The 13,429-nt window shown below is 33.6% G+C and overlaps 1 protein-coding gene across 1 annotated transcript; it reads right to left on the bottom strand.

Annotated features, from left to right (window-relative positions):
• Positions 1-6,829: 6,829 nt before the first annotated feature.
• On the bottom strand, positions 6,830-13,153 carry LOC100926743 (olfactory receptor 51A7). The gene is made up of 2 exons (XM_003764769.2): positions 13,093-13,153; positions 6,830-7,713 (listed from the first exon to the last, which is right to left on the bottom strand). The coding sequence occupies exons 1-2, from the start codon at positions 13,151-13,153 to the stop codon at positions 6,830-6,832; spliced, it is 945 nt and encodes a 314-aa protein (XP_003764817.2).
• Positions 13,154-13,429: the final 276 nt, after the last annotated feature.

The raw sequence follows: 13,429 nt of genomic DNA, 5'->3' as shown, positions 1-13,429 counted from the left end.
CAGTGACTAAAACTTGAACCAATGTTTTTTTTTTTTTTTTTTTTTTTTTTTGATAATTGTGCTACTTCAAGCTTTCTGATTCATAAGATTTTGGGGATGGAGGGAATGGGGGTTTAGAGATAAAGAAAAATATGACTCAGTTATAAAGACAGCCAGGCTAACATGATGATCCTTAATAAGCCTTCTTGAATCATCATTAAATAATGAACTTCCTTTACCATGACTTAAAACTATTTTTTGTGTCCTACATCTGTGTGTACTTTGGGATGATTAATTGTATATAATGACAATGACAGCGATAGTGATAATAGTAAAAACAACAAGACTTATTTATGGAAGGACATAATAATTTTATGCATAGGCTAGGAAAGCATGGATGAGCTATGTCCTGTACCTTTTGGGGGGGGTACCCACAAATGTTGGAAATGGATATACAATATGTTTATATTACTTTCAAGTACAACAAATACTTTACATTTATTAGATAATTTGAGATTCAGAAAAAACTTTGTGAAATAAGCACAATACATATAACTGTCTCTGTTTTGCATATGAGGAAAATGAAACAGAGAGAATTGCAAACTAAGTGTCAGAGAGGAGGACTGGAACATACAACTTCGTGATTTTAAATCCAATAATGTTGCCACTGTATCATCATTGAAGCATGTGTTTTCAACTGTGAAGATGAAACATGTAGCAGCATGATATAGTAGACAATGTGTCAAACCCAGGTTATGGGAATCCTCATTCAGATTCTGCTACTAACACTTACTCTCTTGATAAAATAGACAAATTCCTAAACTTTGGTCAGCTTGTTTTCTTATCTGTAAAATGGAATCATACTTCCTATAGTACTTATCCCTTAATATTGTATTAAGAATTAAAGGAAATAATGTGTGAAATGTGCTAAATAAATGATAATTATTATAATGTATGAAAAGCTCTCTAAAAGTATCATGTGATGAATAATTGAAAACACAACTCTCAGCATATAAAATACAAACATATATTCATACATACATATATATACATATATATATATATTATATATATATATACATATAAAATATATCCTCAAAATCTAATTTCTCATCAACAGAGGTTTAAAACTGCAATATGACTTTTGGAAAGTCCTATATAGTGCTTATATGTATATATGTGTAAATTTATAAGAAATGTATTTATATGCCAAATATAAAACACATATATGTTTTTATGTCTCTGAGACAGCTTTTTCAGAAACTGAAAATACCTCCCAATATGTGGATAAGCCTATTTGTGACATTTGATATATTCAGCACCCAAGAATATTGTATTCTCTGTTTTTCACCTTTGACCTGTTTTTTTATTGTGGAAAATCCTTGTAAAAGCAACTTTGAAAGAATGTATTAATTTTATTGTATACTTTAAGAAGTATAAATTGTTTACACTAGACATTTGTAATTTCATATGCAATCCTCTTTTTTTGTTTTTTCTTTATACATACATATATATATATATATATATATATATATATGAATGATTTCTTTGTGGCATTCATTAAATCTAGAATAAAATTTTAAAATAATGATTATAGCATTACAAAATATCAATTAGATTGGTTTGAGTATCTTCTACTAGCCTCAAATGATCCCTAATCAGCTTACTCCACAAACACAGTCTATACCAGTGTATGTATGTACACAGCATATAGAGCCATCTTCTACTCCCCACCCTATTGATATAAGTGATTTTTCTCACTCTGATATAAATGATATAAGTGATTTTTCAAGGCACGCTCTAGGTTAGCATAAATCTAAAATCCTACCTCCCATATTTAATCAATTTATTTCATTTATCACTCAGCCAGAGGATACAATCAGTTTGAATTACTGTTCTTTGGCCACTACTGATTGTTCCAGAATATCATTCCTCTGGGTAAACAGTTGCAAACATTTTACTTACTTGTTGTTGTTTCTTGGTTTAACTGAAGCTTCAGCTGAAATGCCATCTGTTCTCTACAAGAGAAAGTCTCTGTCATCCTTTTATTTGTGCCCCAATGGCTTGAGTTTTTTCCTCTCTTTTTCCTTCCTTTCTTCCCTCTCTCCTTCTCTCTCCCTCTCCCTCTCCCTCTTTCTCTCTTCCCCATTCTTTGTCTTTTTCTGTATGTATGTCTCTGTTTCTATGTCTCTCTCTCTCTCTCTCTTTCTCTAAATCTCCCTCTTCCTTTCCCTCTCCTTGTCCTCCCTTTTTCTGTATTCTGGCCCACATTTCTACATCTTTTGCATGAAAATATGATTAGACACTTTTTCAAGTAGTTTATTAATAGTTATATAAACTGTCTATAGTATTCCTTTGAACATATTTTTTTTAAATGAAGAGATAAATCTACTGTGACTCATTCATAATACAGTTATTCTAGATTTTATTATCACTGTTTCCCTTCTAATATATTCACTAATCATCCCTTTAATGATAATTTCTGGAATTTTGTTGGAAATCAGGTTAATGATGTTGCAAATTCTGATATTTTGTGCAGAAAAATTGTCATACATCTAATAAGGACAATCTTCAAATAAAATGTGGGGCACTTTAGAACCAGTAGTTAAATCATGAGTAATTCACTTAGGATCTAGAAGTCCTGATGGCCAGTGTTTTCATGTTTAGTGTCCTCAAACTGGAGAGGAATTCTAACTCCTTGCCACATTTAGGTCCTCTGTGTGGATTAGGACATACATAAAAGCAGAGTAATTCATTCATTTTTATAAAGATGTTTCTAAGGTTTGTCTAGTCCAAAATATTTAGCTTATTCAAAGTCCATATTGGCACAGAAAGTCTAGATTCTTGAAGGCAGAGTTCTAAGCAGGGCAACTAACATTGAAGTCTTTCCTTAGTGCAATTATGAAGTTTAAATGTTTGTCTTTTCAAGATTAGAAGGGAAGCAATAAACTGGGAAAGGTCAAAGGTTCTGATAAAGGCCTCATTTCCAAAATATATAATTAACTCTAATTTATAAAAAATCAAGCCATTCTCCAATTGAAAAATGGTAAAAGAATATGAACAGACAATTCTCAGATGAAGAAATTGAAACTATTTCTAGTCATATGAAAAGATATTCCAAGTCATTATTAATCAGAGAAATGCAAATTAAGACAACTCTAAGATACTACACACCTGTCAGATTGGCTAAGATGACAGGAAAAAATAATGATGATTGTTGGAGGGGATGCGGGAAAACTGGGACATTGATGCATTGTTGGTGGAGTTGTGAACGAATCCAACCATTCTGGAGAGTAGTTTGGAACTATGCTCAAAAAGTTATCAAACTGTGCATACCCTTTGATCCAGCAGTGTTACTACTGGGATTATATACCAAAGAGATTATAAAGAAGGGAAAGGGACCTGTATGTGCACGAATGTTTGTGGCAGCCCTTTTTGTAGTGGCTAGAAACTGGAAACTGAGTGGATGCCCATCAGTGCACAAATGTTTGTGGCAGCCCTTTTTGTAGTGGCTAGAAACTGGAAACTGAATGGATGTCCATCAGTTGGAGAATGGCTGAATAAATTGTGGTATATGAATATTATGGAATATTACTGTTCTGTAAGAAATGACCAACAGGATGATTTCAGAAAGGCCTGCAGGGACTTACACGAACTGATGCTGAGTGAAATGAGCAGGACCAGGAGATCATTATATACTTCAACAACAATACTATATGCTGACCAGTTCTGATGGACCTGGCCATCCTCAGCAACAAGATCAACCAAATCATTTCCAATGGAGCAGTAATGAACTGAACCAGCTATGCCCAGAGAAAGAACTCTGGGAGATGACTAAAAACAATTGCATTGAATTCCCAATCCCTATATTTATGCCCACCTGCATTTTTGATTTCCTTCACAAGCTAATTGTACAATATTTCAGAGTCTGATTCTTTTTGTACAGCAAAATAACGGTTTGGTCATGTATACTTATTGTGTATCTAACTTATATTTGAATGTATTTAACATCTACTGGTCATCCTGCCATCTGGGGGAGGGGTAGGGGGTAAGAGGTGAAAAATTGGAACAAGAGGTTTGACAATTGTTAATGCTGTAAAGTTACCCATACATATAACTTGTAAATAAAAGGCTATTTATTTATTTATTTGTTATAACTGAGGATTCTACGTATGAATGATATGGTGCTAGCTGGTAAAGAACTTCTATTTTCTTGATGTTGTTAGGCCAAAATTAACAGTATCAACAGAGAAACAATCTCAATTTCAAAGGCTGCAGTGAATATGCAATCATATGTGAATAAAAAGTCACATGCTAACTCTCCTTCACTTTAGTCTTGTCTTGAAGCCTTTTCTAATTAAATAATTTATTGTCATTTTGGTAATTGACCTTAATGCTATTTTCATTCCCATTGAAGGTATCTAAATCATTGTTGAACATTATACTAAAACATTGCTGAAAACATCATCTAAAAAAGCATTGGAGCAAGTACATATCACTTCATTGGTGACTAGAAAAGCATGAGAGCACCATCTATTATGCAGAATACAAGTGAGCATGCCAATAGGAAATTAAAAGATTTCAAGTAAATGCAGAAGTAAAGCATGAAATTGTCCATTCCCTGTATTTATTTGACACAGATTCAGAAATACTAGTGGAAACAAGAAGACAAAATAATGAAATAGAAGAAAGAATGGAGAAAAATAAGAGTGAAAAAAGAGGGAAAGGTTTATGAAAACTGACAGTTGCCTAGTCATAGAAAAGAGTGATACCATGTTGGAGATACAGGTGAATTCTAACTTCCTTCCTTTTTTTCTTTCTTAATTTTTTTTCTTAATGAAAAGCTCCTATTAAATTCAAAAGCAAAACAAAACAACCTGTAATTTCTCTTGTTATTCTTTTCCTTCCATGTCTACTGGCTAACAGCTGTTTTAGCAGGGGGTGTGTGTATGGGAGTTAAAGTAAATTAATTTCATCACAACTTGCATTTTGGAAACTTCTTTACTATTTGGCTTTTCTGCAATGTTATAGTTTTCTTTATAACTAACTACATTTCAGTCAATCACAGCCATTAAAAACAAATCAAGGTAAATAAATAGATAGACAGACAAACAGATAGATGGGTAGATAGACAGACAGATGGATAGACAGATGATTAAACAAATAAGTAAATAAAGAAATGAACAATTGAATGAATGATTGATGATCTGAGTTCCAAGATTTGTCATGTGATCAAGAAAGTGAAAATCCTAAATGAGAATGGAAGATCAAAATAAGTGATGAGAGATTTTCTTGTTTTTAGATATGTTGAATAAAGTTCTTTATTATAACATTTGATCTATATGTTATTAGGGAAGAGTAGGATATTTATGAACATATCTCTGGCAAGACTATAAGTTATAAAGACCACCTATCAAAGGTTTTTAAAATTAGATCTATTCAAGCATATTCATGAGGGATCTCCTGTTACTTAAGGCTGAAAAAGCTGTTCAAATACACATTTATGTGTATGTGCATGTATGCAGATGTGTATAACAAACACAAATAGATACACAAATACACTTAATTGTAGCAAATATTTATATAGGGTTTTAACGTTTATGAAGAAATTTACAAATATTGTCTCCTTTAATATAGAAAATTTATCTCATGGACATATATTCTTTTATTATCTATTATTATGCCATTACTCTAGATACTATTTTATCTTCTTTTCACAGATGAGGAAATTGAGATTGATAGGTTAAGTGACCTAAATAGGGTTTGGGATTAGAATATCAAAGATGCTTTCCATTTCTAAATATATGCTTCATCATCTCTTACATAGCCAGTATTTTTCTACTTCCATATTTTTGCTTATTTGGTTCCCTATACTTAAAGCAGTGGTTCTCAAACTTTTGTCTCAATATCTTCATGTTGTTAAAAAAAAAACTATGAGGATCTATTAAAAGACTTTTTGTTCACATGGATTATATTTATAGCTATTTTAGAAATAAAATTATTAGAAATATTAGAAAATAAAAATGTTAGAAATAAAAAAATAATTTTGAATTTGTAGAGCCTCTGAAAGGGTTTCAGAGACCCCAACAATTCTTTGGACTACACTTTGAGGACCACTGACTTAGAATTTTCTTTATATGTCCTATATCTTTCCATTGTTATATCCATCTTTTTTATGCTTAGCTATAATGCCAGCTCTTCCATAGAGCTTTTGATCAACCCGATGTCATGATTGAAATCAAAGTAAACAGACACACAGCTCTAAGCACAATTTATTATCGAAGCATAAATTTGTCAGTAAAGAACTGCAATTTTTTCAGCTAATTAGCAGCCTGAATGAGAGCAGACAGATCACTTTTATGGACAAAAGGAAGAACATCCAAAAACTAAAAGGTAGCATCACAGATGGGGAAAAACAATATAATTGATTTCAAAGTCAGAAACATCAGAAATTTAAGGGACAATATGATTGAATGGAAATCCAGAATGTAAGGCAAGGAACAACTTAACTTTTACTACCTTGGCACTCTGGACAGCTCATGGTGGTGTCTACTGCATAGTTAGTGTCACAGTAATATTTGACCAAATCTTTTTTCAGCAATAATGTTACAGAAATAACTGACCTTGTTATGCACCTGTATCCTTCAAGGGTAAATTTAGAAAGTACAGTTTTCCTGCAAATTACTGTTCCATTCTGTTGCTCTTGAAATCTGTTACCCTTGAAGGATACAGGTTCATAACAAGGTTAATTGACATCTGGGACTATATTAATCTAAGCTTTGTATTTTTCCATGCTCTACACAGTATTTTATAAATGTTTATCAAAGTAAGGAAAATGTCAACCAAGCCCTTATTTACCACATATGGAAAACAATTTTCCTAGGATCTTGTCTCGTATCTGCCGAGTCTTCACACAGTACACAATGGGATTCATCAGGGGTGGTACCAGCAGGAAGATGTTGGCAATAAGGATCACCACAAGTGGAGATTTGTGCTTGGCAAAGCGGTGCATAGCAGCTAGGGTGATGATGGGCACATAGAAGATCAGCACAGCACAGATATGAGAGACACAGGTGTTGAAGGCTTTGAGTCTCTCTGAGACAGAGGCAATGCTAAGAACTGTCTTTAGGATTAGTAAATAGGACAAAGCAATGCATATCAGGTCCATCATGGTACAGAGGGCAACAAAGAAGCCATAAACAACATTGACCCTGTTGTCAGAACATGCCAGCTTCATTACATCTTGATGGAGACAATAGGAGTGGGACAAGAGGTTTTTATGACAATAGCTCAGTCTTTTTAGAGTCAAAGGAAATGGAAGTACTAAAAGGAAGCTCCTGATTGCTACGACCAATCCCATTTTGGAAATTCTAGCAGTAGTTAAGATAGAGCTGTATTTCAGAGGGTTGTGAATGGCTATGAAACGATCAAAGGACATGATCAGAAGCACTGATGATTCCATAACAGTGAAGCCATGAATGAAGAATTCTTGAGTAAAGCAGGCATCAGGGGAGATTCCTGGTGTATTGAACAAGAAGATTCTCAGCATAGTAGGTAAGGAGGAGATGGAAAGACCCAGGTCAGAGATGGCCAACATAGAGAGGAAATAATACATAGGCTCATGAAGAGAAGTTTCTGTCTTAATCACAAGCAAGATAGTGCAGTTGCCTAGGATGGCAATCAAATACACAAGGCAGATAGGAATAGAAATCCATACGTGGATATGTTCCAACCCTGGAATCCCAATCAAGAAAAAGATCTTAACCTCAGAGGTATTGAGGTCTGACATGATGAGAAGGAAGACAAATTCTGTTTCCAGATCTAAAATGATATGAATGGAGATTTGTTCTGTGCATCTTTTGGCTACATAAAGGATCAATATAGTTTATATCAAATGATCTTTTAAAATATTTTGATAACTATATTTAAATATAAATTATTTCATTTGTAATCATGTATTTTACTTTATCCATTTAAAAAACATTATGATGAGAAAGGGTCCATAAATTTTACCACAATTCCAAAAGATTATACACAAAAAAGTTGAAGAAACCTTGAACTGAGAGAAAGGAATGAAGAGCGGTAAGAAGGGAGGGAAACAGATAGAAAGAAAATGAGGGAGGTGGAAAAGGGGAGTGAAGGAGAAAAGGCAGGGAGAGAGATAGAAAGAGAAAATAAGAAAATAACCTCCCCATCATCAATGGAGTTTTTCAAATAAATATTTAATAAGTACTCATTAGCCATGGTATGGAAAGGATTTCTAAATTTGTTGGGGATTAGATTGAAAGTTCATTAATTTCAAACTTTGGCATCCTATGCCTACTTTTACTATTTTTTTTTTTTTTTACAGATGAGGAAACTGAAGTAGGTAGAGGTTAAGTGACTTGTCAAGGTTTATACAGCTAATAAATGTCCAGAATTTGAACTCAGATCTATTTGTTTCCAGGACATTTTCCCCTACTTCATCCCCATATCTATTTTTTGGCTTCTTTCACTTATTTCTACTTATAAATTCTAGTCTATTTCTTCTTCCACATGGCAGTACTCTCATTCTTCACCATCTTGGCTCATTTCCTCTGGATAATTTTTAACAATTCAATGTCCTTTTAAAAGGTGGTCCCTTTTTACCCCCCTCCTCAATTGAACATAATACTCTAGATCTGACCTGATGGAGGTAGAACTCTTAAGTCCTAAAGTTATTGCTCCATTGGTTTGATGACACTCAACAAAGGGACTTATTAATACATTTCATAGCATGGAGAAAATTTAAAGCTTGTTCCTCAAAGACATAAACAGGGACAATACAAGTTGGCTCCTGGATAATTTGCATGGATTCTGAGCTGAGATTTCTCTATCAATACCCTTTTTACTGTTCCATCTTGTCAGAAACGTATATGCTATCTCTCAAACTCTTAAGTCTGGGGCCTTGAAAGTATTAAGGGAAAAGTTTCATTAAGATCTATATGATCACTGAGCAGAATGTGCTCCCCTCCTATCCTTTACCCTGATTTAGGGCTCTACTAGCCTTCAATCACTTCCAAAATTTCCTTCCTCATTTACTCTAGTATTTATTCATACACATACATATGTGTTCCTGAGAAGACATATAGTCACTCTTACATATATATATATTATATAGGAAAAAATACCCTCACACACACATGCACACACACACACACACGCACACACACATACATACACACACACTGAAAATTCCAGAGGTCATAGATCATCCTGTTCAGTGTTTAGCTGAATATTAATATTCATGCTCATATGTTAGCACCCAATTGCATACTATATACTCAAGTACCTTTATACATATTCTTTCTCACATTTATAGTCACATATACTTGGTCCTTCAAATGCATTCAGGTTTTTGGGATTATTCCTGAAATCTCAGGAAAACATGTGATCTCACCTCCACCTCCACTTCCAGCTGTAATTATTTTCCTATGCTTGAAACACTGGAGTATTTAGAATTTACCAGATTCTAGACCTCTATGTAAGAGAAAAATGTGCATGGACTCAAGATGGAGGCTCCTCAGCCTCTGTGCTCAACATATTGCTGGCCAAAGCTTAACTCCATCCACAAAGATCTCACCCCTCCTACTTCACACCATTCCCAGAAATTCTCTGGGGAATAGCAGAAATCTCCCCAGTCTATTTGTGAACATGGAGCTTTGCCAGAGATAAATCCCTGAGCTGAATTAGGCCTTCAAGGAACAGATTTAATATTCTTGCAGCTAGATATGGAAGATAAGGGACAAGTAGTCAAGGGACTACTACAAGAGACAAGCTCAGATCTTTGGAGAGAACAGCTTCATGTTTTTGATGTATGCTGATGGACCTTAAGGGTTTATCAAGTAACTTTGAAATATTTTAAGTAGTACCAAATGTGATGGTAGTAGAAATGATGAGGAGGAGGAAGAGGAAAGAGAGAATTATAATTCATATATTATATAATGCATTTGAGTATCTTTTGAGTCTTGAAATAATCTTGTGAACAAATGAAATATTGCATCACTTGAGGATGAATAAATGTATTATATTGGGAAAAAAAGAAATATATATGATAAATTTGTTATATATTAAAAAGGAATAGCAAGTCATATATAGATATGAAGTCACCTTTTTCTAAAAAAAAAAAAAAAGAAAAACTGTTATAGAAATGCTTGTTTTATTCCATAAATTAGAAATAAAATAAATTTTAAAAAGAAATATTAGCAACAAAAAAGAAAGAAAGAACCTTCTGAAATAGAGAATTTGAAAGTTATTATTCCCACTTGATAGATGAAGAAGATGAGAATAATTAACTTGTCCAAGTCACGTAAGTATAACCAATTGTTGACTATAAATGTCATTCTCTTTCCACCAGCAGCTAATTAAGGTGAAATCAGCAAGAGACTGGACTACTCCTTAGCACTCTTAAAATTCTTTAACTCAGAAGTGAAGTTGAGAATTCATGTAATTTATTATATTCTCAGTCTCTGAATAGGTGAATATGTCCTCTGCAAAATAATACACCATCAGGTATTTCTAAATTATATTATATGTATATAATTTATGATGTGAATTTTTGTCATATATCAGTTCATATGATCTTCCAAAAAATTTTGTAAAGTGGGCTGATAAAGAGAAAAAGTATAGAAAGCTTAAATATTTTTGCCCGTCACATAATGCTTCAATTCAGAATCAATGCTCTTTCTTCTCTACCAGAAGCTCAGTTCCATTACCTTTCTTACAGTTTTTTTTCCCTCTCAAATATTCCTTCCATTTTTTTTTCTTCCTTGTTTGTGACCAGAGCTCCATGCTAGGCCTAAGTGCTAGAGAAGATCAGTCTATGTCCAAAGTAAGGAATATTCATCTCTTTTTTAGGTGATTATCTCAGAACTTAATTTGAGTTAGGTATTTTTTGGTAGTGTCATGAAAGAGTTCAGAATGGCTTCCAGTAAAATTGGGATTTAAGCTTGGTTCATTTTTAAATGTTAATCTATACTTGGAATTAAGAGGCTATTCTGTGAATATTTTTAGACTTGATCTATGACAGATGAGCAGTCTTTATGAAGATTTAGTAATCTACATAAAGGTAAAACCTGGGTTCCTCAATCACCTCTGGGATAATCTAGTTATGCTCAGACACTAGTTTTTCATTTATACCCTTTACAAAAATAAAAATCCCCAGAAGTTCAGGGAAGCTGAGGACCATACCCAAGATTATATAACAAGTTAGGAGGCAAAACTGGAAATGAGAGCTCAATTTTTCATCTATTTATTCCTAAAAGCTCGAGATCAGTGAGACAAGTATAGGAGTTTAAATGTAACCTGAAAATTCAAGTGTAATTGGTGATTCAGTATTAATGATATTTGATTTAGGGCCATCCAATGTTTATTCAGTTTTCGAAAAGTAAGAGGGAACATTCAGGAAGCATTAAGTCAGTAAATTTAAATATTATTTCTGGAAAAATTCTAAAACATTTAAAAGCAATTTTATTAGCAATACTGAGGAAGTACAGTGGTGATTATTAAGGTTCAATTTAGATTTATCAGAAGGAAATCCCCCTTTATCGTTCATTAGGCTACATAGCTACCATGCCATAGGAATATTATTTGTATTCCTGGTGCTAATTCAATGTCTTGCTCATAATAGGTGCATTTAGTTTATTGGATTGGATTGGATAATTATATATGTAAATTCCTAAAGGGAACAAGTTGTCTTTCTACTTGTATTTGTATTTCAGTACTTAGCAAAGTACCTGGAATATAGTGAATGCTAAATAAATGTTCCTTGACTTGACACTGACCAGATTCAATTCATTTTCTCTTTAGATATTGCTCAATCAATGGAATTCCATAAATACAATATATTTGGATTTCATCAAAGAATATGTAATAACTTTCATGATTTAACTACAGATAGAAAGATATGAACTAGATTGCAATAGATTAAGATGGATACAAAATTGATAGAATAGTTGACTCAAAGAATAATAATTAATGGATTGTTGTCAAACTGATAGGAAATCTCTAGTGGAATATGATAATGTCTGTCCTTGACTCCATCAAAATGGTGGTATTGCTACTGATGGTGATGATTCTGGTGATAATAATAATGGTTGTGTTGGTATCAATAATGATGGTGGCAATTTTGGTGCTGGTGAGAGAGTTTTCTATGGCATATATATATTTTTAAAAATCTTCTGCTCTCATTATAAATAACAACCCAAATCTGGATCCATCATCTCTGCTTCAGACCTAGCCTTCCCAGGACTTTCTCCCTGATCTGCCTAGTCTTCACACAATACACAATAGGGTTCATTAGAGGTGGTACCAGCAGAAAAATATCTGCAATTAGGATCAATGCCAGTGGTGACTTCTTGCCAAAGCGATGCATAGAGGCTAAAGTAATGATGGGCACATAGAAAATCAGAACAGCACAGATATGAGAAACACAAGTATTGAGGGCTTTAAGCCGTTCCCTGTGGGAACCAATACCCATTACAGTCTTTAGTATAAGTACATATGATATGGCTATGAATACACTGTCAGACATCATACAAAGAGCAACAAAGAAACCATAGAAAAAGTTAACAGTATTATCAGAACATGATAATTTCATGACATCCTGATGAAGGCAGTACGAATGGGACAAGAGACTCTTTTTACAATATGTCAATCTCTTTAAAGTAAAAGGAAATGGGAGCACCAAAAGCATGCTCTTAATGAGAAAAACCAGTCCCATTTTAGAGACTCTGGCTCCAGTCAGAATAGAACTATATCTCAGTGGATTCCAGATGGCTAAAAAACGATCAAAAGACATGATCAAAAGGACTGAGGATTCCATATCAGTGAAGCCATGGATAAAGAACTCTTGAGCAAAGCAGGCATTGGGTGAGATTCCTGTGGCATTGAATAAAAAAATCCTGAGCATGGTGGGCAGGGAAGAGAGGGACAGTCCCAGGTCAGATATAGCCAACATGGAGAGGAAATAGTACATGGGCTCATGGAGTGAAGTCTCTGTCTTGATGATGAAGAGGATGGTGCAGTTGCCTAGGATGGCAACTAGATACATGAGACATATGGGGATTGAGATCCAGATGTGGAAGTTCTCAAGACCTGGGATCCCAATCAAGAAGAAGGTAGTTATCTCAATATCAGAGGAATTGACAGCTGACATGACTAATCAGAGGATATCATCATAGATCTGAAATGATAGCCATAGAATATTTTTTTTTACTTCTGTTTCTTTGGTCTGATAGCAAGATGAGAAGTTTAACAAGGAAAATTATGTTTCTGCAATTCATTCTTCTAAAATAATTAAAAAATTAATTGGGAAGGAGGATTAAATAAGATGCTATTAGTAAGACAAATAGCATAGGGTCTGATACATAGAAGGTGCTATATAAAATGTATTTCCTTCCATTTTCCCTAGAATTGAAATTTGTAATTATAT

The sequence above is a fragment of the Sarcophilus harrisii genome, chromosome 3 (genome assembly GCF_902635505.1).
Source record: "Sarcophilus harrisii chromosome 3, mSarHar1.11, whole genome shotgun sequence".
NCBI classification, from domain to species: domain Eukaryota; kingdom Metazoa; phylum Chordata; class Mammalia; order Dasyuromorphia; family Dasyuridae; genus Sarcophilus; species Sarcophilus harrisii.
The sequence above is the reverse complement of the archived record's forward strand: the minus strand, read 5'-3'. Positions and strand labels throughout refer to the sequence as shown.